The sequence below is a fragment of the Sus scrofa genome, chromosome 13 (genome assembly GCF_054392235.1).
Source record: "Sus scrofa isolate SSC_HxYL_T2T_F1_AM1 chromosome 13, Sscrofa_HxYL_maternal_Yorkshire_Landrace_v2.0, whole genome shotgun sequence".
Lineage (NCBI taxonomy): Eukaryota > Metazoa > Chordata > Mammalia > Artiodactyla > Suidae > Sus > Sus scrofa.
The window spans coordinates 146,897,609-146,924,025 of record NC_139395.1 but is presented as its reverse complement, the minus strand read 5'-3'; the positions used below and the strand labels follow the sequence as shown (position 1 = coordinate 146,924,025).

Sequence of the window (26,417 nt, the reverse complement as noted above, 5' to 3'; positions counted from 1 at the left end):
ATCCATGAAATTCTTTTCTATGAAAAGGTTTATTTACGCCTTATATTAGATTCCAGATATATGTGATATCATATGGTATTTGTTTTTCTCTTTCTGACTTCACTTAGTATGAGAGTCTCTAGTTCCATCCATGTTGCTGCAAATGGCATTATTTTGTCCTTTTTTATGGCTGAGTAGTATTCCACTGTGTATGTATACTGCTTCTTCATGTACTAATCTGTCAGTGGACATTTAGGTTGTTTCCATGTCGTGGCTATTGTGAATAGTGCTGCAATGAACTGGTGCATGTATCTTTTTCAGTGAAAGTTTTGTCCAGATATATGCTGAGGAGTGGGATTGCTGGGTCATATGGTAGTTCTATATTTAGTTTTCTGAGGTATCTCTATACTGTTTCATAGTGGTTGTACCAATTTACATTCCCACCAACAATGTAGGAGGGTTCCCTTTTCTCCACATCCCCTCCACCATTTGTTATTTGTTGACTTGTTAATGATGGCCGTTCTGACAGGTGTGAGATGGTACCTCATAGTAGTTTTGGTTTGCATTTCTCTAATAATTCGTGATGTTGAGCATTTTTTCTTGTGCCTGTTGGCCATCTGTATATCTTCTTTGGATAAATGTCTGTTCAGGTCTTCTGTCCATTTTTCAATTGGGTTGTTGGCTCTTTTGCTGTTGAGTTGTATAAATTGTTTGTATATTTTAGAGATTAAGCCCTTGTTAGTTGCATTGTTTGAAACCATTCTCTCCCATTCTGTAGGTTGTCTTTTAGGGTTTTTTTTTTTTTATGGTTTCCTTTGCTGTGCAAAAGCTTGTCAGTTTGATTAGGCCCCATTTGTTTACTTTTGCTTTTATTTCTGTTGCCTTGGGAGACTGACCTAAGAAAACATTTGTAAGGTTGATGTCAGAGATTGTTTTGCCTATGTTCTCTTCTAGGAGTTTGATGGTGTCTTGTCTTATGTTTAAGTCTTTAAGCCATTTTAGGTTTATTTTTATGCATGGTGTGAGGGCATGTTCCGGTTTCATTGATTTACATGCAACTATCCAGGTTTCCCAGCAGCACATGCTGAAAAGACTTTTTCCCATTTTATATTCTTGCCTCCTTTGTCGAAGATTAATTGACTATATGTGTCTGGGTTTATTTCTCGGTTCTCTATTCTGTTTCATTGGTCTGTATGTCTGTTTCGGTACCAGTACCACACTGTCTTCATTACTGTGGCTCTGTACTATTGCCTGAAGTCTGGGAGAGTTATGCCTCCTGCTTGGTTTTTGGTCTTCCTCAGGATTGTTTTGGCAATTCTGGGTCTTTTATGGTTCCATATAAATTTTTGGATTGTTTGTTCTAGTTCTGTGAAAAATATCATTGGTAATTTGATAGAGACTGAATTGAATCTGTAGATTGCTTTGGGCAGTATGGCCATTTTTACGATATTCATTCTTCCAACCCCAGAGCATGGAATAGCTTTCCATTTCTTTGAATCCCCTTTAATTTCCTTGATTAATGTTTCATAGTTCTCAGCATCTAAGTCTTGCACCTCCTTGGTCAGGTTTATTCATAGGTATTTAATTTTTTTAAATTAAAATTTAATTAAAATTGTGCAATTTTAAAAGGTATTTTTATATTCCTTTTCTAATATTTCATTGTTAGTATACAGAAATGAACCTGATTTCTGAGTGTTAATCTTGTATCCTGCTACTTTGCTGAATTTGTTGATCAGTTCAAGTAGTTTTGGGGTTGAGTCCTTGGGGTATTTCTATATATGGTATCATGTCCTCTGCATACAGTGACAGTTTTACCTCTTCTCTTCCTATTTGGATGCCTTTTATTTCTTTTGTTTTGTCTGATTGCTGTGGCAAGTTCTTCCAATACTATGTTGAATAAAAGTGGTGAGAGTGGGCATCCTTGTCTTGTTCCAGATTTTAGTGGGAAAGCTTTCAGCTTTTCTCCATTGAGTATTATATTTGCTGTAGGTTTGTCATAAATGGCTTTGATTATGTCAAGGTATGTTCCCTCTATACCCACTTTGGTAAGAGTTTTTATCATGAGTGGATGTTGGACTTCGTCAAATGCTTTTTCTGCATCTATTGAAATGATCATGTGGTTTTTGACTTTTCTTTTGTTAATGCGGTGTATGATGTTGATTGATTTGCATATTTTGAACCATCCTGGTGAACTTGGGATGAATCCCACTTGGTCGTGGTGTATGATCTTTTTTATGTGTTGTTAGATTTGGTTGGCTAAAATTGTGTCGAAAATTTTTGCGTCTTGGTTTTGATGTAGTTTGTTATACAGCTACAGAAAACTGGCATGGGGTGTGGGCTAATTTCAAAGTAAACCCATTCAAAGGGAGCATGATGAGGCCAAAGAGCTCAGCCTCTAGGACCAGAAAGGCCTAAGGTATATTCTTGTTCTGTCACTCTCTAACCATGTGAACTTAGGTGGGTTTTGGCTGCTATAAACCTTCATTTTCCACATTTGTTAAATGGGAATTGGGAGATTTAAAAGTATCCCAGTGTCTTGCACTTAGTAGGTGCTAAGTAAGTGTTAGTTTCTTTCTTTCTTTTTTTTTTTTTTTTTTTGTCTTTTTGCCATTTCCCAGGCTATGGGTCTAATTGGAGCTGAGCTGCCAGCCTACACCACAGCCACAGCAACGTGGGATCTGCGCCACATCTGCGACCCACACCACAGCTCACGACAACGCCGGATCGTTAACCCACTGAGCAAGGGCAGGGATCGAACCTGAAACCTCATGGTTCCTAGTCAGATTCGTTAACCACTGCGTCACGACGGGAACTCCTAAGTGTTAGTTTCCATATGGTCACATTGAATAGTCATGGAGAACTGTGATAAGGAATCATTGACAACAGCAGTGGCAGCAGCAGAAAATACACAATGAAAATGCTGCTATATTTGCATGTTTTGCGGCTCTAAATGATCTCATTCTTTTTTGAACCTCTGCCACACTTAGCAGAGTACTGGGCACACAGTAGGGACCTCATGGCTTGCTTGACTTGGCATGGCTGAGGTCAACATGGTGAGGCATATTTTTTGTGCCTGATATACCAGTGGTACTCTGAGGACAAGCTGCTAGGTTATGAGTGAGGGAGAAAAGGCCACCATCTCTGTTCAGAGTCACAAGGAGGCAGGGCTGGGAGGGGTTTCAGAGAACATCTACTCTGATGCTCTCATCTTCAGTCTGAGAAGATGGATGTCCAGGGGGAAGTGGCTTGTCCAAGGCTGGACCTAGTGGCAGAGTCAGGCCCGTGAGCCAGGGATTTAAGCCAGTGCCCTGTCAGCTCTCACTTGGCCAGAGTTCCTAGGTTCACATTGCATTAAATAATGCAGAGCATGTTGTATGCTGTTTTTAAAAAGGGGGGCTCAAAATTAACGTCTCCCAATAGTGGGAGAAGTTGACGTGCTACGCCTCCTGACATGATGGACTGAGATGGAAGTTCCCAGGCTAGGGGTCAAATTGGAGCTATAGCTGCCAGCCTATGCCACAGCCACAGCAGTGCAGGATCCAAGCCATGTCTGTGACCTACACCACCGCTCACGGCAATGCTGGATCCTTAATCCACTGAGCGAGGCCAGGGATCCAACCTGCATCCTCATGGATACCAGTCGGATTCATTTCCACTGCACCGCAATGGGAACTCTTCTGTGCTTTTCTTGACAAAGATGCGTAACCTGAATCTAATCAGAAGGAAATATTAGCAAACCCAACTGAGGAAGATTTTACTAAATAATTGGCTGTGTTCCTCAAATTGTCCCAGGTCCCGGAAGAAGAGGAAGGACTGAGGAGCTATTTCAGGGTGAAGAGACGTGACAACCATATGCCATCCTGGACCAGATATTTTGTTTTTGGTTTTGGAGAGTTGACAACTTTTGAATGAGATTGTAAATTAAATGGTAGTGATGTATTACTGTTAATTTCCTGAGTTTGATGGTTGTTCTGTTATTGTAAGAGTGTCCTTGCCGTAGAATGTACATACTGAAATATTTAGAGGTTAATTTTTTCTTCTCTTTCATTTGCAATTATGTCAGTTTGGCATTATATTTTATGTCTTTAATTTAAAAATTACAACAAATGACTTAATTTTATTTAATTAAAAACTAGAAACTAAAGTAATTAAATGGAATTAAAATTTAATTAAAATAGGGAAATGAATCAATCAGTGCTTAAGTACAATTTGGTAGGATCTTTTTAGTTGTTGTGTCTGTGATGGGAACAGGTTATAAAGAGAGTTTCAAATGCAAATTGGAGTCTGGGCTCATAGCACAGGACCAGTATTTGACTTCTCCATGCTCTTGGATAATTCTTATTAGATTCATATAGGAGGGGCTCTCTCTTTCTCTCTCTCTTTTTTTGTCTTTTTAGGGCCACACCCACAACATATGGACATTCCTAGGCTATGGGCTGAATTGTAGCTATAGCTGCCAGCCTGTACCACAGCCACAGCAGCGCTAGATTGGAGCTGCGTCTGCGACCTATACCACAGCTCGCTGGCAATGCCAGATCCTTAACCTACTGAGTAAGGCCAGGGATCGAACCTGTGTCCTTATGGATACTAGCTGGGTTCGTTACCTCTAAGCCACGATGGGAACTCTGTAGGAGGGGCTCTCTTAACCAAGGTTAAGGTTAACTGGGATGAAAACAGTGAAATGTGGGCTCTATCTTCAGTGGGAGAAAACTATAAAATGGGGACAATAAAGCCTACTTGTAAGGATTAAATGAGGTAAAATATGTAAAAATGACCCAACCCAGTACTTAGTTCCTAAGCATATGGGAGCCTCACCATTTTACAGTTGACGATGGTTCATCATTTTTTTAATTGAAATATAATTGATTTACAATATTATATTAGTTTATGATCTACAGCAAAGTGATTCTCTCTCTAGTTTTGTTCTTTCTTTTTTGTATTCTTTTCCATTATGGTTTATTGCAGGATATTGAAATAATTCCCTGTGCTGTGTAGTAAGCTCTTATTGGTTATATATTTTATACATAGTAGTGTGTATATGTTAATCCAAAACCCCAGTTCATCCCTTCTTTGCCCCCTTTATCTTTTGGTGGCCATAGTTTGTCTTCTATGTCTCTGAGTCCACTGCTCTTTTGTAAATAATTTCATTCGTATCATATTTTAGATTCCACATATAAGTGTTGTCATACAATATTTCTCTGATTTACTTCACTTAGTGTGATAATATTTAGGTCCGTCCATGTTGCTGCAAATGGCATTATTTCATTTTTTTAATGGCTCAATTATATATTCTGTCATGTATATGTACCACATCTTCTTTATCCATTCATCTCTTGATGGACATTTAACTTGTTTCCCTTTTTTGGCTGCTCTGAACACTGATGTGTATGTATCTTTTCAAATTATAGTTTGTCTGGCTGGAAGCCCAGAACTGGGATTGCTAGGTAATATGGCAACTCTATTTTCAGTTTTCTGAGAAACACCCATACTGTTCTCCCCAGTGGCTGCACCAATTTCCATTCCCACCAGCAGTGTAGGAGGGTTCCCTTTCTCCCACCCTCTCCAACATTTATTATTTGTAGACTTTGGTGATGGCCATTCTGACTAGTGTGAAGTGGTACCTCATGTAGTTTTGATTTGCATTTCTCTAATAACTAATGATATTGAACATCTTTTCATGTGCCTATTGACCGTCTGCATTTCTTCTTTCCAGAAATATCTATTTAGTTAGGTATTCTGACCATTGTTTGGTTGGGTTGTATTTTTTTATTATTGAATTGTATGAGCTATTTGCATATTTGGAAATTAATCCTTTATCAGTTGCATTATTTGTAAGTATTTTCTCCTAGTCCATAGGTTGTCTTTTCGTTTTGTTCATGGTTTCCATCTTTTGTTTGTTTGTTTTAATGTAGCCTAAAAGGAGTTCCCCTGCGGCTCAGTGGTAACAAACCTGACTAGTATCCATGAGGACCCAGGTTTGATCCCTGGCCCCACTCAGTGGGTTAATGATCCAGTGTTGCCTTGAGCTGTAGTGTAGGCTGTAGACATGGCTTGGATCTAGCGTTGCCATGGCTGTGGTGTAGGCTGGCAGCTGTAGCTCTGATTAGACTCCTAGCCTTGGAACTTCCATATACTGCAGGTGCAGCCCTAAAAAGACAAAAATAAATAAATAAATGTCCATAAAATTAAAATAATATGACATCTTTTCAGAAGGCCTGGCTCAGGAGGCAGGAAACCTGGAGAGCCGTGGGACCTTTGGCAAGTCAGTTTGCAAACTGTCGCAGAGGGACAAGTGTTCCTCCTGAAAACACTAAAACTTTTAATCTTTTAGAAAGGAAAACAGAATTTCTTTTCTTCCTGCTATAAAAAGGTAACGGGATGGGTAGTTATTCACCGAAAAATCTCAGGGAGATATTTCTGGGTTTGTAAAGTGGAGAAACTGGTTTTTGTCGTTGCAGTTTGCCTTAACGTGGATTTCTGGGCACAAAGAATGATGTGGGGGCCTTTCCTTCCTCAACTCTTCCATGGTCCTGGGGTGAAGTCATGTGCTCGCATGTGCCGAGGGGGGCTTCCACCCTCAGGGGAGAAGCTGGCTGTTCTCTGCCTGATCTACTCACCTTCCTGGTGTAAGCATCAGGTGGTGCCTGTCCCCCTCTTGCAGGTCCTCCTGCTCTATCAGCTATAGAGGAGGCTGAGGGCTGCTGGAAATGCTGGTGGACTGCAAGACTCCTTGTCAGAAGGATGCATCTGCCTGGTGAAAGGCACTCTGGCAGCTCAGCCCCAGCAAAAGAGTGACCGATCCATTGCTTACGTCGTGAAGAACCGCTGCCAAAATACAGAAATTTCTTTTATTAGTGAAATGAAAGTGACCAAGGTACTGGGACCTTGAGAACAGTACTGCCTGTGCTGGCTTTGGTGCTGTTGTCAGAGCCCTCGGGTCAGCATCTGCTCTAGCATACAGTCAGGCCATGTGCAGGAAATGTGATTTCAGTGTTGGAGTGGAACGAAGCCACTCAAGAGGTTCACCACCGGAGACAGTGTTAGGAGATGTCACCCATCCTGGTCGTGGTGGTGGGGGGTTGGGGGGGTTGGCAAGCGAGGCATCCTGCTCACAGAACTCCCATGGGCATTACAAAGACAGTTTGGGGGTGTGTCCCAGCTCACTGGGGTCTGGCTATTTCTGGCTTGGCTCACCTTACTAGTGACCAGGCCAGGATTTAGAGACCTGTTGGGACACAGGGCAAGGAGCCAGGCCGGGAGGAAAGCGTGAGGCGGGTGATGAAGGACAAGAGTCCTTCAGGATGGCAGCTTGGGGCTGGTAGGTGCACATCTCAGTGGTGGACCAGCTAGGAGCAGACGAGGGTTGAGCAACCATCTAGGAGGTGAGCAGACAGGAGTCCTGGCAGGAACCACGCTAGTGGCGCCACTGGAACAAGGGAACTTTGTGAACAAGGAAAAGGGGTCTGGACGTGGGTCAGATGATGTGGATTTAGTGCCTGTGTTGACAGTATTGACCATGTGAACTCAGCAAAATTTAATCTCTCTGGGCCTCGATTTTTTCATTTGCAAAGTGGGTGGAATTAATACTGCCTGCTGGGAACTACTGCTAGTTGCTGCTCTGTTCTCTCCTTTTCCATTTTTAACTGAATCCCATTTATTTGGGAGCAGTGTCATGCCCAGTAAATGAATACATTTTACAGCTTTCCTTGCAGCTAGGTGTGGCCATGGGACTAAATTTTATCTGATGTGATGTAAATAAACTTTTTTTTCCCATTTTTTTTATTACTCAAATGAATTTATCACATCTGTAGTTGTATAATGATCATAACAATCTGATTTCACAGGATTTCCATCCCACAGCCCAGGCACATTCCCTCAGCCCCCAAACTGTCTCCTCTGGAGACCATAAGTTTTTCAATGTCTGTGAGTCAGCATCTGTTCTGCAAAGAACTTCAGTCTGTCCTTTTTTCAGATTCCACATGTCAGTGAAAGCATTTGATGTTGGTGTCTCATTGTCTGACTGACTTCACTTAGCATGATAATTTCTAGGTCCATCCATGTTGCTAAAAATGCTGGTATTTCATTCCTTTTAATGGCTGAGTAATATTCCATTGTGTATATGTACCACATCTTCTTGATCCACTCCTCTGTCGATGGACATTTAGGTTGTTTTCATGTCTTGGCTGTTGTAAATAGTGCTGCAGTGAACATTGGAGTACGTGTGTCTTTGCGAGTTGTGGACAGATGCCCAGGAGTGGGATTGCTGGATCAAATGGTAGTTCTATGTTTAGTTTTCTGAGGCATCTCCATACTGCTTTCCACAGTGGTTTCGCCAATTTACAATCCCACCAACAGTATACTAGGGTTCCTTTTTCTCCACACCCTCTCCAGCACTTATTGTTTGTAGAAATTCTCAATGGTGAAAAGCTGAAAGAGTTCCCACTGAGATCAGGAACAAGACAAGGATGTCTGCTCTCACCACTACTCTTCAACATAGTTCTGGAAGTCCTAGCCACAGCAATCAGAGAAGTAAAAGAAATAAAAGAATCAAAATTGGATGTAAATAAACTGTTAAAGGCTTCCAGAAAGGTTGCTTAAAGGGTCTGCCTTATTGCAGGGGGCAAGGGCAGAGGGGCTTTCCCCTTCCTCCTCTCTGTTGCCTGGAAAGCAGCCCTGTTGGCTGGAGCATCACTAGCTGTCTTGAACAGGACAGAAACCAGATCTAGGATAGAAGAACAAGAAGGTAGATGAAGCCTTGATAGCGTCACAAAGCAGCCATACCATTAACTGGATGGCTTAGCTATGGTCTTATGTGTATTTAAACTATTGTTATTTCAGGTCTTCTGTTATATGCAGTTGGACCCAGCCCACACAGATGTACCTGCCCCCTGGCGTTGTTGGAAAGATTAAAAGGGCTAAAGCACAGGAAAGAGTTTTGTGAGCTGGGAATACCCTTTGAACATTGCCATGTGCTGTAAGATATAAGGAATCAGGAAAACATAAGGAATTATTGTCATTGTCATCTGAGTAGATCAGAGGGGGAGAGCTGGCCAGATCCAGGAGCAGGAGTGTGTGTCAGGGTGAGTGTGGTGATGGGGAACCACAGGGCAAAGGGATGAAACTTTGCTTTCCTAATTCTGCCTGGAATCCATGGGTATGGGGTCAGTTCAAATGCCAGTGCAGAGGGAGAGAGGAGGTGGAAGGTGTAGAGAGAGAGGCCGGATGAGATTAGAATCAGGAGCTACCATACTTCCAATAATGAGCCTCACAATGAGGAATTTGCCAAGTTGAGCTTTGTCTGTTTGGGCAGACCAGTGGTAGCTGTTGTATCACTATTTCCAGAAAACACCTATTAATTCTTCCCAAAGAGGATTGCTTTCTGCAGCCGCCATCCTCAGGAGTCTGTGAAAAAAGCCTGCTGGTAAAGAGCAGAGACCAGGTTCAGTCTCAGTGTTGGGGGATAAAGTCAGGTGTGGTTCTGCCCCAAACGGGGAGGAGAGCTTACACATAGCAGACACCAGAGAGCTGTAAGCTGTGGAGAGGCCAGCAGGGACCACAGACACCCATACCATAGAAATGAACGGATGGGGGACATTCTGCTTTTCAAATCTAAAATTCAATTTCCCCTGCATATTGAACTTCATAAAGAAGTGCCTGAGCTATAATTTCACATTGGCAGTAGAAATGAGAGGGAAATTGAGACCGGGTGTTATATTTGTTGTCATCTTATATATGGCCCTAAAGTTTTTCAGCCAAGTTCAAAATAAATTCTGTCCTCTCCTAAAGGATGTGATTTATAGCAAGTCACAGAAGGTGCCTAGGGTGAGGGAGGAGACCCAGGTTACCCTGCTGCTGAAGCCAAAAGCATGTCTTTTCATAATACTTTATTTTGTCCACAAAACAGGAGCTGAAAGTTGTAAAAAATGTTATGGCTGAGCCATAGCTAACACGCCATGCTTAATTTTGAGAGGGGTGAGTAGGGTTCATAGAAGGAATTTGCTGTCTAGCTAATACATAAAACTGACTGTGGTCATTAATTTCAACCTCTTGGCCCCAAAGCCTTTCACCAGAGCTGCTAACAGGTTGTATAAATCACTCATATGAACTCCATTTCCTCTCCCTTTCCCTCCTCCCTCCGGAGAGGGGCTGGCCGCTAATGTGGAAAGCGGAGATTAGCCCAGAGGACTTCCTGACTGAGCAGAGCCTGCTGACCTGCGTGCTGCTTGCATCCTGGCCATCCTGGGACCCGGAAGGCAGGGAAGCAGGGCGCTGAGGAGCAAGCATGGGTTTCAGAATTTCCTGTCGACTTACTTTTGTGGCCTGAAACCTCTTTTTCCTGCAGTGTCTCCAGTGACCCTTGCTCAATGCAAGGGAACCCCAGTAGCTTCAAGTTCCTTGAGGGTGGGGGTCTTGAGGGAGGTGGCTGTGGGCAGTGGGAAACGCCTTCTCTGTCCATAGAAACCACAGTCACTGCCCACGATGCTCTGGAGCAGTATGGTATTTGCGCTCTTGACATGGCAGCATTTCTTGTCTTCTTTAAAGATAGTGGAATTTGGCATTCCCGCTGTGGCACAGTGGGATTGGCAGCGTCTCTGCAGTGCCAGGACCAGGTTCCATCCCCGGGCCAGCACAGTGAGTTAAAGGATCTGGCTGCAGCTGTGGCGTAGGTCGAAACTGGCTTGGATCTGATCCCTGGCTCAGGAAGTCCATATTCCGTGGGGCGGCCAAAAAAGAAAAAAGAAAAAAAAAAGCAGAATTTGAAAAGGGGCTTCAGGGGTGTCTGAAGGGTTTTCTCAGAAGCCTGTATAAGGCAAATCTGTGCTTGCTCTCAACTCCGCGCTTCCTCGCCAGGTCATCCCTGACAAGTCAGCAAAACCTCTCTGAGCCTCAGCTTCCTCAGTTGAAGATGGGACGTCCTAACACCCACGCGGCAGAGCCGCTGGTGGAGGGTCATGAGCTGAGTCAGTAACTGTTAAGCCCTGGCACGGGCCTGGCACACTCCCGCTCTCCCTGCTCCGAGGGAGGGAGCACCCGGTTGACCAGGCTGGAGGAGCCCCAAGAATCTGAGCCCTTGGACCCTTGGCAGTTTGCACTGTGTTCCTTCGTGCCAGCAATTCCCACCGTTAGCCAGCTGTTCCGCAGCTGGGCCTTACATGGCCAAGGGACTGGAGAAGGGGCTCTGAAGGAGGGGGAGAAGCCCAGCTGGGAGGCGACCCAAGCTCCCTGTTGGATGTCAGAACCACCCCAGCCCATTCCATCCTCGGACCCCCTCAAGGACACTGCTTGGGTCTGTGCGCCGCCCTGGCGGGCCCTCCGTCACGCACAGCCTGAGACCCTCCAGTGGGAAGAGCCAGGCTGGTGTGGTGCGTTGGGGACTGTCTCTTCCCAGTCAGGAGCCTCTGACCCTTAGAGGAAGTCTCTACCCTTCGCAGCTGCCCTTTAACTCCTGGAGGCCAGAGGTGCTGCTGGGCAGCAATTAACAAGCTCCAGAGGATGATAAAGCAGGTGGCGAATTGCTGCAGTTTTGCCAAGCAGACAAAGAGAAACGAACTCCGTTTCCAAGCAGCTGCTTCCAGGTCCTCACAGGCTCAGGACGCCCTGCATAGTTTGGGGTTGTCATAATTTCCCTCCCTTCCCAAACCCCCTCCCAGTTAGTGGAAAGCTTGGGCTGATGTTCTGAGGTGAGAGCCCTCTGATGTGTTATAAATATTTATCTCCGGGAAGCTCTGATGCAGAAAGGGAGAGAAGGAGCTTGCATTGTTCATCTGCCCCTTGCAGAAGTCCTGTCTGCTGCCCAGGGTGGTGGACCCAGCGCTTACCTAAGCACATCTTATCTTTTCATCATTTCCTGACCAATTTTGTTGTGTGTTGTTTTGTGTGTGTTAAGATGTGTCTATTGTTTCTGGGGATAGGAGAAGGGAGGGGAGAGGAAAAGGAGGTTTTCTTTTTTTTTTTTTTAAATCCTTTTGTTTGTTTGAGGGTATCATTAATTACTCACTCTGGGTTGTAATTCCATCCATGGTCAGATGACATGCCTTGTGGCCAGTTTAATTGGAAGCTGATGATGAGCGGTCTCAAGCCTGTTTCCACCAGGGAGTGTTACTTGGGAACCTCCCAGCTGGTTCTAAGGCCATGGATGTTGCCTTCTGCAGTGTGCTTGTGCAGAGATCGGCCTTACAGCCCACCATGCTGGTGCTCAGGGCCTCAGATGCAGCAGCAGAGGTGGGCTTCCTGAACCCCCGAGAACAATCACCTCCTCACTTCTGTCCAGGGCAAGGGTCTGAGGATGGTTATGGGGTCTCGAAGGTCTTGAAAGTGCATCTTGAGCCAGTGCTTGGGATCTTGTCCTTTTTTGCTAGAACCGAGGGGCACCCTTCTGTTAGCCTGAAACTGGAGCACGAGAGGATGAAGCAAGCGTACCTGTCCCCTTGTAAAGATGGTACCACATTTTTTACTTTATCCCCTGGAGTTGAAGGTCAGGAGGAAGTATGTCTCAGACCAGCAAGCCTGCCCAATGTTTCCCAGTCTGAGTGGACATACAGCCGTGGATCCTATCTTGTGGTCACACGTTCATCAGTCCTATGTGACCCCTGAACCACCTTCTGTACCTCGTAGGCCGTAATTCTTCCACTTCCTAAAATAGCCCAGATCGTCTTGCCTGATCTCTTGCCAGACTACCACCCTCCATGGAAACCAGTGTTTAAAACTCCGACCGCTGACCTGTGAGGTTGGAATGCCGGAAGCTCTTCCAGTTTCCATCATCTACCAAAGAGGCCGGGACAGCCAGCATCAGGGGGCTGAACTCATCTGAGGAGGCTGGCCAGCCACAATTATGTTCCTCAGACACTGGGTGCACACGCAGGCCTTTTCCTAACACTCGAGCCAAGCTTCCTTTACCTGAGAAAATGACCAAGGCACAGACTGAGGTTAAGTCCTTGTTGTTGTGATGTAAGCACATGTGTGAGAAGATTTTGAGTCGGAGGGGCTGCTTAGAATGTCCCTCCCCTAACTAGTTGGATGTAGCAGGAAACACATTCTCAGGAATGCCCAGATCTACCTAGAACAGAGGACGCTGGGCTGTGGGGCAGTCAGTGGTTGACCTCTGGTTGCTGTGGCTTCACACTAGGCCCTGAGCCATGTCTCTATGGGTGACTTTTGGATGCTACATCAGGTTCCTGCCTCCCTTTGAAGTTAGCAGAGCTCAAGGTATGTTCTTAGAGGAATGTAAAGATTCCTTTTGACATCCCTGCCTGGTGATATGTGAAGAGATGGAGAGCCTTTTTCTCCTTCCCAAAAGCTGGCTATAAGGTGGGTGACTCATGAAGGTCTCTTTCTGTTTTTTGGCTACTACTTAGTAATCTTCAGGTCTTCATGTTCATGGGATGAAATGCTGATCCTCCATGAGCTAGTCGTGCTGGGTGCCTGGCAAGTCTTGTCACAACGCTTTGGGCCATTAGACAATGTCATCTGCTCCCTCAGCATTCATGGCCCGTGCTGGGAGTGGGTGGTTAACATGAGTGTGTTGGCTAGGGACCCAGAAGATCTGAGTTCTGGGATCAGTTTTGCCACTCAGCTTGACTGTATGATCCCTGACATGTCCCTCGTCTTCTTTGGTCCTCAGTTTTCCCCATCTCTGCAACGGATATATTGTCCTTAGTTATTATCAGATTCTCTTTTCGAATTCGTTACCCTCAATTATTCTGTCCTCTATGTTTTTGCTATCTTCTCATTGGATTTTGACACAGTGGGCATTCAACCAGCCTTAGATGCTAGCCATTCTTTTGAATTTTGTAGATGACTAGGCCTCCTTTTTCTTAGACATTCTTCCGCATGCTTTTTAGATTTCATCTCTTTGCTTTGGGAGCCATTATCTTATTCATTTATTCCTTACATTTCAGTGGTCCTTCTGCTCTCATCACAGTGGTCCTCCATCCAGCATCCTCTCCAGGCCATCCCTGTGGCGGCCACGTCTACATGTCAGTCTTGTTTCATCCTTGGAACGGCCTTTGAGCATTACGTGTAAAACCCTTGGTGTATAGTTCCCACAGAGAGATGACTGTATCAAGGACCAGAAACCAGAGGAAGGGGCCCTTTAAAAAGATCCCATCCTAATGAATTCCAGCATTCCTGGTAAGCATCTTCCTCTTTTCGGCAGCAACGTTTACAACTTGGCATCTTATTTCACAATTGCATAAAAGGATAACCATCTGGACAGATGCCTGCAGGATAGTACAGGCTGTGTTGGGAGCTGTCAGACTCCCTGCATAGAAGGGAGTGTCCTCTTGCCTCTGCCTGAGAGGTGACAACTGGGTCAGTCCTTTCACATCATGTAAAGGAGTCACTTCATGCTGTCTTCTTCCTTCCTAACCAGTGAACCTAGTTTGGTGAAGTCTCTTTTGAAAAAAGTGTTACCAATTTTAAGCAAACCCTTCCTGAAAGGTGCTTTACAAATGAGGAGTTATAAAAAAAAAAAATTGTAAAGCATCTCAAATTCCTGTGTCTAGGGCTATGTGTGACCTTCCCAAGTTCACTCCCAGCCAGTCCCTAAAGGGCAGGGGAAATGCTCAGATTTATTGAAGGGCTCCACCCAAATGCAGGAACTGGATCTCCTCAAAGACATGGCCCTCTGCCCAGGGCCTGTCTGGCAGGGCCGAGAAGGAGGCATTTGGGCTGCTCCTGGCAGGCTAGGTAGGATTTACATGGGCTTGCAAGACCAAAGCCTACACACAGCACATGGTAGGCTTTCAAGGAAAATGACAGACAGACCGAATGGCCCCTCTATCAGGAGTTCCTTTAATTAGAATGAAATTACCACTTTTATATACAGGACTTCCTCCTGATTCCCCTTTGGCCAGGTTGTCCCTCTGCTTTTTGACTGTCAAGGTCTTTGGCACTTCTGTGCTCCTAGGCCCCCCATGTGGGTAGCACTGGAGCTCAACTCTGCCTCCCTGGAGCTCCTCTCCCATCAGAAGCAGAATCAGGGTCTACTGGGAAGAGCGTGCTGGGCCTTCCAGTCAAGCAGACCTGGGTTCAGATCCCAGCTCTGACACTTGTTGGTTATGAGGCCGTGGGCAATTGTTTTTAACCTTTTTAAGCCTCCATTTGTTTGTTTCTCTTTTTTAATGAGGAAAATTTTTATTTTGATATCCAGCATCTTGTAGAAACTAATATTCTCAATGAAATATTCACTTATTCATTGAAAAAAATGTAATGGCCTAGGAGTTCCCACTGTGGCACAGTGGGTTATGAATCTGACTGCAGCAGCCTGAATTGCTGTGGAGGCATGGGTTCAATCCCACAGTGGGTTAAAGAATCCAGTGTTGCCCCAGCTGCAGCATAGGTTGCAGCTGCAGCTCAGATTTAGTCCCTGTCCCAGGAAACTTCCCTATGCCATGGGTATGACCATAAAAAAAAAAAAAAAAAAAAGTAATGGCCTAGCTATGGCAACCACTATTCTGGCAATGGAGGCCTTCACTGTTAGAATTGACATCCTCTTTGAGGCAGAGACACATACAGCGAGTGCTCACCCTGCGTGGTCCTGATAGGCATGAATTTCGGTTAGACAGTTTAGCTCAATACCATCAGTCCCCGCAACACATGGTTCAAATTTAAGTTACCACCATTTACTGTGCACAGTTGCATAAAGTACACACTCTGCTGCTAGCTCTACTTCAGTCCACAAATCATCTTGTAACAGACTAAGCCTCTCTTCATCTGAACATGGGATGACTCCACTTTACTTGTTGGGCGGTGAAGAGAAATAAACTCTTGCCTGTGTCATAATAGTGGACACATAAGAACCACTCGGAGAAAGGATGCTTCCATGTGGCCATCGCAGATGTTATTGGAAGTACTCCCAGGGCCTGGAAGATGAGAGCTCCCCCTCTTTCATAACCCTGACGATGCCACGAAACCACCACTGTACATCCTTGAGGCCTCCCATCTCAGGCCAAACACCCTTGTGCTCGCCCCCTGCATCCCCAAGATGATGTGGTTTCTCTGCTTGGGATGGTGGTGCCATCCTGTCCCTGCTTACGAGGGCTCCGCTCTGCCTCATGTCAGAGCTGCCTGAGGCCCTGGGTGTGGTGCTCGGGACACCAGAGATGGACCAATAGAAAGAAGGGAAATGACTGCAGGTGGTTTAGTGTGTGTGGTGGGGCCGCCTCATCATGACTGGTAATGACTGCAACTAATCAGAGCTGTAGCCATTGGCCTACGCCAGAGCCACAGCAATGCGGGATCTGAGCTGCATCTGTGACCTACACCACAGCTCACGGCAACACCGGATCCTTAACCTGCTGAGCGAGGCCAGGGATCAAACCCACAGCCTCATGGTTCCTAGTTGGGTTCATTAACCACTGCGCCACGACGGGAACTCCCATCATGACTTGTAATGACTGCAACCTGTGCCTGGACATTGTCTCCTGGGACACAGTGTCTGTCTGTCTTTAAGGTCACCATCAGGTTCCTTCCCTCTATTCCCAGGGCCACCTCTTGGGAGCAGCAGATGCCCTGAGACTCTGCCCTGTGCCCTGTCTCTCTTCTCCTTCCTGGTTTAGGGCAGCTTTCTGAGAGACAGCCAGGTCACCACGAGGGCTCCCCGACCTCCAGGCTCTCAGGTTATCACCCTTCCTCCTTTCTCGGTGGTTGTGATTGTTGTCTTCCGTGCAGAAGGGAAAGCAGCAATTTTGCTCACATTTATGTGTGGGGTGGGCAATGTGAAGGCTGGCAGCTGGGGCCCCGCTGGCCTGGGCACCCATTCTCCTCCACTCCTCTTCCCACAGGGACCCCGGAAGCCACCTGCTTCCCTCTCACTTGCCTCTGGCCTGGGCAGCTGGATTCTCGCTTACTGGCACTTATTTATTTACTTATTTTTTGCAGAAAACTGATATAGGATGTCAGCTAATGATTTGTTTCTGTGTCACCAAGGAAAACAGAACAGGAACAAATGAGTCAGTTTTTCTTGAATCATAAGCTGTGATTTCTTCATAAACGAATCTAGAGAAAGGTTGTAGAATTCCACAGATGTTCCTGAGTGTTTACTGAATGCCAGGCCCCGCACTATGAGTGGATGGAGGCCAAGATGCCAGAGATGGGGTCCCTGGCTTCAGGGGGCTTCTGTGGGCAGCTGGTCCTGACAGCATTGTGCTCTGTGTGCTGGGTCCACATGAAATGCTGGTGGGGAGCCGAGGGGGGAGCCCAGCCTTCTGGGTGGATGACATGGTATTTCACTGCTCCTTGCCTGCCCCAGTCCCCCTCTTTGTTAAGTCTTCCTTGACTGCCTCAAATTCTAGTGAGTCCCCTACTCTCCAGACCCTGGGTTCCTGTGGTGCCCATAGCTCAGATGAATAAGATGTTCCCACTTGTCATCTAGGATCACAGGCTCACCAGGCACAAGTCTCAGCCGCACATTTTTTTTTTTTTTTTTTTTTTTTTGCTTTTTTAGGGCTGCACCCATGGCATATGAAAGTTCCCAGGCTAGGGGTCCAATCGGAGCTATAGCTGCCGGCCTACACCACAGCCACAGCAATGCCAGATCCGAGCCGTGTCTGTGACCTACACCACAGTTCATGGCAATGCCAGATCCTTAGCCCACTGAGTGAGCCTAGGGATCGAACCTGCAATCTCATCGTTTCTAGTTGGATTCATTTCTGCTGCGCCACGACCAGAACTGCCTCAGCTACACTTTAACAAATGAAACAACTGAGGTTTAGAGAAGGAAGCAATTTCCCTCGAGTCACAGAATCAGTCAGCAGCAAAATCGGAATCTGTACCACATGCTCTGATGCCCAGGCCAGGGCTTCTCTGAGTACCGAGTACTTACCCTCCTTCACCACTGAGCCCCGAGCCGCCCCTCTTCCGCTTCACATCAGCTCTGGGTGCCCCGCTGTTTCTAGTCGCCTGTGTGTTTCTCCCTGAGGGCAGGGCCCCATCCTCCTGTTGTTGGGTCCCCTGATGGCACTGCCAGCCCAGGAGCTCAGACAGGCTGGTTGGGTGAAGAATGGAGAACCAACTCAACATTCTCTCCTCCCTTCTCACCCCTGACTCATCTGGAGGCAGAGGAAGCAAACAACTCTTCGGAGCCGGTAACTGTGAGACTCAGTCTGCCTAATTATAGCTCAGTTAGTCTTTCAGACAGTGGATTAAATATACCTAACAGCATCTGAGGTCTCTTAGCTGGATCTCTCTGGGTCAGCATCCCAACTCCACGTATATCTAGGTTTGCAGAAATATTAACAAGAACCTGAAGTGACAGCAGTTTTTACTCCCCTTCTCTGTGGGTCATTTACTACCTGCCTCCCCCAACACCTGTATGCTTTGAATTTTAAGTATGGTGTGCAGGTACCGTATCATCTAAATCAGATACTTTTGAGAAGAAATGGTGCTCTCCTGACAAGGACAGTGGCCTAAACTGGGCGACCTGGTTGCCTAGCTTTATAGAAAACACGTGTCTGCATTTGGAAGTAAAGCTACCGGGCCAGTGTTTTCCACGAAGGCTTTTTGTGAATGGGAGGGAGGTTGCTGGTCGATGAAGGGCCTTTGTTTCCAGCAGTGTCTCTGCATTATTTGGTGCCAGCAAGCATAATCTAGAACGCTTTTCTGCACCCTCCTCCTTATCTTCTATCATTGACTGAGCCTCTGAGGATGTGTGTCTATGTCATTGTTGTCCTTTTCTTTCCTCCAGAGATCCTGCGGATAATTCAGCTGGACCTAGACCTAAAGTACAAGACCAACATCCGGGAATTGTTTGAGGAGTTTGACAACTTCCTGCCAGGTGCTGTCATTGGCATAGCAAGGGAGATGCAGCCCGTGTACAGGTATGTGGCAGCAGCTGGCGGGCAGCCTCAGGACACTGCTCCCCCCAGCCACCTCTCCTTCATCCCTGGTTAACTGGGATTGGGAGTCTGCAGTCTTGCCCTGAATATCTCAGGGCCACATTTGTGCTTACTGCTTACGGCTACTAGTATGGGAAGTGGGCTTGCACCAAAATGGTCCATGTTACCTCATTCATGTCGGGGAGTTTGTGACATTTTTTTCTTGTGGAAAGGCCAGCCATTTGGGTTGTTGGTTCTGGATCAACTCAGGATTTTAAAATCTGGGGCTTTGCCTTAACAGAAGAGGTATGAAGATATAGCTTTAACTTGGGAGCTCCTGTCTTGGCTCAGTGGAAGCGAATCCAACTAGTATCCATGAGGACGTGGGTTCAATCCCTGGCTCCCCTCAGTGGGTTAAGGATCCAGCACTGCTGTGAGCTGTGGTGTAGGTCACAGATGCGGCTTGGATCCTGCATTGCTGTGGCTGTGGTGTACGCCAGCGGCTGTACTTCCGATTGGACTCCTAGCCTGGGAACCATCATATGCCACAAGTGTGGCCCTAAAAAAAAAAAAAAAAAAGATATAGCTTTAACTTGCCAGTCTGGTGATGAATGAGGTTTCCTTGGCCTCTAAGTCACCAGTAATGCACAGACACTGCTGGAAACAAAGGTCCTCCCTGTATAAGCGGAGGGGATTTGTCAACATCTCCCAGGGAGGGTCCCAGGGAGGGGGAGACAGCACAGCCTCCAGACACAGACTGGCATCGCCTAGTGAAGAGTGTGTTCTCTTGTGAAGCAGTGTTTCCTTGTCAGGTGTGCAGTGCAGAGAAATGGCAGCCCCTGAGAATTAAGAGCACCATTCGGGAAGGTTCGTTGCGGTCTTGTTTGTAGCAGCCAGGGCTGAAAACAACGTAAATGCTCAGAGAGCAGAATGGGTAAATAAAATATATTTATCCAATTCAGGCCGATATTAAGGTAAAAACGAGCAGACGGCAGCTCTGTGCACTGATAGGCAGAACGAAACTGTACACTTTAGGGACATATACACAAGTGGTAAACATTATAAGGAAAAGCAAGGAAATGATGATTCCCAAAAGCCAGCATGACAGTTACCTGTGGAGCTGGTGGAGGAGTGGTGGGGAGGCGGACGTGGGTGGGGGTTGCCTCCGGGGGCTGCAGTGCTTTCATGCTCGCCTTGAGGTGCTGTACATATATTTGCATGTACTACTTTATGTGTAATATTTGTCTCATATTTTTTATTTTTTTGTCTTTTTGCCATTTCTTGGGCCGCTCCTGCGGCATATGGAGGTTCCCAGGCTAGGGGTCCAATTGGAGCTGTAGCCGCCAGCCTACTCCACAGCCACAGCCACGCGGGATCTGAGCCACGTCTGTGACCTACACCACAGCTCACAGCAACGCCGGATCCTTAACCCACTGAGCAGGGCCAGGGACCGAACCCTCAACCTCATGGTTCCTAGTCGGATTCGTTAACCACTGAGACACGACAGGAACTCCTCTTATATTTTTTAACAATTAGAAAAGGAAAGGAAAAGAGAAGCACCTATGGGTCTTTGCTAAAAACGAGGCCCATGGTGCTGGGTGCAGAGTCCCACGTTGCTGGCTCTTCCTCCTCTAGGCAGAGCTGTGGCTCACCCAGGGCCTGGAGCTGGGATTTCCCTCCCCGCCGGGGCCTGCTGCACTGGATTCTCATTGCGGCCCTTCATGCTGGCTCCCGGTGCTGGGAGCCGGGCCCACTCTTTAAAAGCTGCAGGGCACAGGCAGCTGGTGATTCCAGAACATGATTTCCTCTAAGATCAAGGAGAGTGACAGCCTCAGCTTGGTTGTAGATCCCGTAACAGGAAATTCCTGCAAGGCGCCTGAATGAGCTGATAACTCCTGGGCCTGGTGAGCTGTTCTCCCTCCGTAAGCCTCTCACAGGATGGAGCATCACAAAGTGGAGCCCTTGACTCTGCTGTGGGTGGGGAAGGGGGAGACTTTGGGTACACACCTGCCCTTGTAGTCAGAGCAGCCTTCCCACCTCATCCCCCACTCTCATACAAGGCGAATCTTACGTCTGAGGCTCTAGATGTGACACGAGGAGGAGATGGGAGGAGCAATGAACTGGGAGTCCTACGTGTTGGTCCCAGCTCAGCCACCAAGCCTGGGGCTGTGGCTCCCCCCGGCTGAGAGTGGGAACAGGTGGGCTCCAGGCCTCCATCCTGCAGCCCTGGCCCTCGCTGGTTCCGCGTTGTCTTTCTTTCTTTCTTCTTTTTTTTTTTTTTCTTTTTGCTATTTCTTTGGGCCGCTCCCGTGGCATATGGAGGTTCCCAGGCTAGGGGTCGAATTGGAGCTGTAGCCACTGGCCTACGCCAGAGCCACAGCAACGTGGGATCCGAGCCGCGTCTGCAACCTACACCACAGCTCACGGCAACGCCGGATCGTTAACCCTCTGAGCAAGGGCAGGGACCGAACCTGCAACCTCATGCTTCCTAGTCGGATTTGTTAACCACTGCGCCACGACGGGAACTCCCGCGTTGTCTTTCTTCATCCCGGGCGGCTTGTTGGCTGGGGAACTCCTCTCTGCTCTGTAGGGCCTGTGCCCCTGGATTGTTAAACCAAGCTAACTGTTAGGTGCAGTTAGAGCTATGAGGCTGCAGACCCTGGTGTGAAATCCTCTTATGGAACACACATGGAAAGATGACCACACTTAATTTAAATGGGATTGGAATATATTTTCTATAGAAACCGATTTTATAAACGGTAATACTTCGAATCTATTCCATGGGCCTGTTCAAAAGAAATCTGGGAAAGATTTTAGACCCAAAATGAAATTGAGTTTTCCTTACCTTCAGAATCTTTAATTATCATTCTGTACAAGGAGACAGATGAGCTCCCTGCGACAGGGCTCCTTGAGTCCAAAAACTGCTGTGTCTGTAGGGCTCGTGGGCTTGGAAGCAACAGAAATGAAAAGTCCTTGACAGGCTCTTCCCCCTTCCATTCTCCTCCAGCTGAAATGTTTCTAAAGGTCTCTGATAATTACGGTCTGCAAATGACTGCCCTGTGCTAATCTGCGCCCCACCGGCTCTGGGTAATTACCTTTGGATAGTTGCCGCCTGTCTCCTGCTGGGGCTGGGAATGGTTCGGTGCTGGCTGGGGCCGACAGGAATGGAGTGTGGTTTTTTTGCCGACTTCCATGAGAAAACTGGAGACTCCAGTGGCCCAAACAATCAAGTGTTAGTGGCTGCCAGTTTGGAGCCTGTGTCTGGGTGTGGCTGGGGTGGGGGGCGGAGATGCAGGCAGGCGAGTGAGTGAACAGAGACAGAACAAGGGCAGGCAGAGCCAGGCGCTGTCGTGGGCAGTCTCAGCCCCATCCCTGTGGCCTTGGCGGTCCCGTCAGAGCTGGTGGTGAATCCCTGAGGCCATCTGCCCACCTCTGTGGCACTCGCCGCTCCCCAAGCAACTGGCAGCAGGGACCCCGCTGCTACGTGGTCTCCCTGAGTGTCCACTGTGAGGCGGGCAAGGATTTTTATCATAAAAAGGATCTGCTAGCATCTGTGAAAAGAAAGGAAAATTTAGAAACCAAACCGCACAAAAGCAAAAATCGACTGATTAACGGCACATTCTGATCTGGAAATTCACGACGCAGAAATAAATTTGGACCGCCCCAGCTGTGTTATTTTTATCATCACTTGTCCGACAGTTACTATACTTCAAAAAGGGCGCGTATTAAGTCATTTTTATGGCTATTTCCCTTTGATTGTGTGCCATGAATGTTAGAAGCTTGCGGGGAGGGGGCAGAAAGTATTTCCCACTGTCCTTTTGACAAACAGCTTTTTAAAAAACAATCCCCCCACCCCCACGCCCGCCCTTCCCCAAACATAACACCAAATCAGCTGTGCTTTCAGGAAACTGATGGCTCGTGGGATGCTAGCATAGTGATAGTGGAGCTTTTTTCACTTGGGTCCCTGTAGGATTCTTTTGCGTCAAATATTGCATGAGCGACCTTCCTCGTCTGAAAACTGGGGGCGGTGGTCGAATGGGGGGAATGTCGTCCTTCCAGTGTTGACACTGCGTCTTCGTCAGGGAACTGTGCTTAGTCGGGCAATGTGGTTAGCCAGGATAAAGGGCCAAAAGGAGAGAAGGGTCTAGTGCTTTCTCTGAAAACAGAATGCTTTCCATAAAGAGACAACTCCATTTTGCAAATATGGGTTAGTCCAGGATGCCATTTGGCATTTACTTCCTTGTAAATGTATTGGAAAAGTAAAGGACACTGTTGGATTTGCTTTGTGTACAACCTATGAAAGTTATAAAGGTGTATCAGCAGGCAAAGCAGCCCTATATAAAATTTTTTTTTTTTTTTTGTCTTTTAGGGCTGCACCTGTGGCCTATGGTGGTTCCCAGGCTAGGGGTCCAGGCGGAATTGTAGCCACTGGCCTACGCCACAGCCACAGCAACCTGGGATCCAAGCTGCATCTGTGACCTACACCACAGCTCACGGCAGTGCGGGATCCTTAATCCACTGAACGAGGCCAGGGATCAAACCTGCATCCTCACGGATCCTAGTCGGGTTTGCTAACTGCTGCGCCGTGACGGGAACTCCAAGCAGCCCTATATAGAAGTAGTGCTCAAGTTATACCCAGAAGCCATGAATTATAAACCTGCCTTTCATGAATTAACCCATGTGACACTTTGCAAGTCAGATGATTCTCTGCACTTCTCTGTTTTCAGCTATAAGTAGGGATAAATAGATCTAATACACAGAATTACTGGAAAACATAAATGAAATAATGCACATGAGTGTTCCTGGTGTAAGAGAGACCCTCAGTAAGGAGTATGTCCGTCCTCCCTTATTATCACAACTCCATCTGTGTTTTCCTTTCCAGCTGATCTGTGGTTCTGTGGCCCTCCTACTCTAGTCCACCCCCAACCACAGAGAGTTGCCGCTTAAAATACAGGACACTCTGTTAAACGGAATTTCAGATAAACAACAAATATTTGTTTTCTGTAAGTGTAGCCCAAATTGCACGGGGATATACCTATACAAATAAGTATTCTTTGTGTGAAATTTAATTTCTTGCGTATCCTGTTTTTTTTTTGTTTTCTGGTTGTTTTTGTTTTGTTTTGTTTTGCTAAGTCTGGCAGCTCTACCCCTCCCTTTGAAGTTGAAGAAAGTGATTTGGCTTTTCCATGAGATGCCTGAGTGAGCAGGAACAAAGGGTATGGACGTGGAGTCTGTGAGGGAGATGAGTGTGAGAGAGCAAGTGTGTGGTTGGCAGTCCCTCAAAGTCTCTGTGAGGCACCAGGTCTCCAGGTCTGGGGTTCACCCACCCCTCTGCAGGAGCCAGTCACCTGGGAGGTCACTGGGGTTAGGAAGCCTGGCAGTGGCTTAGCTTCTGGCCACAGGGCTCCAGCTGAGCCTGGAGAGAGAGAGCGAGAGAGAGAGAGAGAGAGAGAGAGAGAGAGAGAGAGAGAGAGAGCGAGCGAGAATGTGTGTGTGTGTGTGTGTGTGTGTGTGTGTGTGTATTGAGGAGCTGGGGTCTTGGCCATTGGTCACAGTCACTCTGTCTTGAGCTGGCCACCTGAGGAGCTGCTGAATGGCAGCTTTGTTGGCTGGCGGGGGCCGTGGGCTTCCGGTTCATTCTCTCTTGGCTCCTCAGGCTGGCTCTTTGCTGGTTTGAGCCCAAACCCACGGTGAGGTGGAAGCAGCAGGCGAATCCTGTTAGCTGCTGATAACACACCACCAGGCAGGAATTTGCTTTTGTGGTAAATATTTTAATAGTGTCCACTCTTTTACCTTTTTTAGGTCCCATGATTTTTATTGACAGCGTTTGTGCTAGCCTAGCCTCTTTCCAGATGCTTGGAATGGAAATGTCCAGCTTATCTGCAGGGCAGCCTTTTTCTACTCCTGGGACTGGTGAAGGGCTCTCAGGGGTATTGGGAAGGCGTTGAGGACTAGCTCAGAAGTGGGGGGAGTAAGTAGACTGACACCACCTCTAGTGCTCGTGGCTGTGTGACCTTGGACAGGTTTCTAGACCTTTCTGAGCCTCAGTTTCTTTAGCTCAGACCTGGAGATTCCAGCACTGTACAATACCATGCATGGCAGAATTGATTGAGGACTTAATTGGACATGGGTCCAGCACAGGGTAGCACCCCCTTTTGGTGGTGGCAATTTCATCTAGTCCCACTCAGCCACTTATTAGTTCTTTGACCCTTAACCTCTGAGTTTGAGGCTTTTTTGTTTTTGTTTTTTGGCTACACCCACAGCATGCCCAAGTCCCCCGGGGTCAAGGATCAAACCCGGCACCACAGCAGTGATGACACTAAATCCTTAACTGCTAGCCCAACAAGGAACCCCTTCAATTTCTTTATGATATGTAAAATTGGACCAACTGATAACTTACTAAGTAGTACTGATATTTTGGCTTCTCAGCATCTGAACCCCCTTCCTATGTTTGAGGAACTTCTTGCCAAATAGGCCTGCTTCCCTTTATGGAAGACATAAGGGCTGGAAGCTCTCTTTCCTGGACTCCTTGCAGCTAGGGGTGTTCTCTCCCTGCCCCCCTGAGGAGAGCACCATTGAGAATTTAATATCCATGCAGGCTGGGTTTTATACTTTTGCTATATACCCTAAGCAATATCAGGCATTTGTGAAACAAAAACTGACAGTGTTACAAGGAGAAAACAAGGAGTCTGCATTAGTGGAGTGACATTTTCTCATGCTTCTATCAGAGGCCAGGAGCTCAAAGAGGGGGGAGAGACGCATAAAGACTGAGCAGAGGAGGAAGGAAAGAGGAGGGGCTGGGAGAGGGAGGAGGACAAACCGAGCCTGAAGCAGGCTCCGGCCCCCGTTTCATACCCAGCACCCTGGCTGGGGGCCTGGGGTATCTCAGGGCCCCACAGAGGGCGAACTTCTGGCCACTTGCTGCTTTTGGTGGCTGGTGGCTGTAACCTTGATCACCAGGGTGGTTTCTGTTCTGTCTTCTGGTCCAGGGAGATGTGCGTCTCATCTTTCACCCCTACTGCTTCCCTGCCCCTGCCACTTTCCTTGCATTAAAAATGTTATATAAGAGTAATACATTTTCATTAAAAATGCAAACGGTATACAAGGATTATTATTTTCCCAGAAATTGTCTGCAGATTTATCGGTGGTATGCGTGTGTGTGCCCGTGGGTGCTTGCTTTGTAAATACCCTTGTGCATCTTTTTTTGTTCACTACACAGTGTATGTGGCTGTCCTTCTACCTCAGTATTCCTTTATTAAACATTGCTAGTCACCCAAGAGAATTTTTTTTTTTTTTTTTACTTTTTATTTTGCAAAACTTCTAACAGACTAAAGCAGACAGAATCATGTCTTATTCATGGAGCTTCAATAATTATCAACTCTTAGCCAACCTTGTTTCATCTCTACCCGCATCCCCCACCGGAGCTGCCCCCATAATTTTGCCCCATTATTTGTCTGCCCGAGACGGCACACTGTTCCATTGGTAAATGTCATTTGTAATCTGTTGTGTTCAAAAGTTATTCTATGTGCCGTTGCTGGGTTCAAAGCCGAGGAGGTTGTGTGGACTCAGGGTGTCATTTTGTCTTTAAGCTCCTCTGTCTGAAATCAGTTTGCATGACGGAGG

The 26,417-nt window shown here is 46.8% G+C and overlaps 1 protein-coding gene across 3 annotated transcripts in view; it reads left to right on the top strand.

Annotated features, from left to right (window-relative positions):
• The window catches only part of XXYLT1 (xyloside xylosyltransferase 1), a 201,462-nt gene that overhangs the window by 102,700 nt on the left and 72,345 nt on the right, over positions 1–26,417 (top strand). For 2 of the 3 annotated variants that reach the window (XM_021070076.2, XM_084990751.1), the window contains exon 3: positions 18,665–18,797. In XM_021070076.2, coding sequence (XP_020925735.1) covers positions 18,665–18,797 — 133 coding nt within the window. Of the gene's footprint in view, positions 1–18,664; positions 19,228–21,214; positions 22,359–26,417 lie in introns of those variants that run through there. The other variant, XR_014824568.1, reaches the window with a different exon arrangement.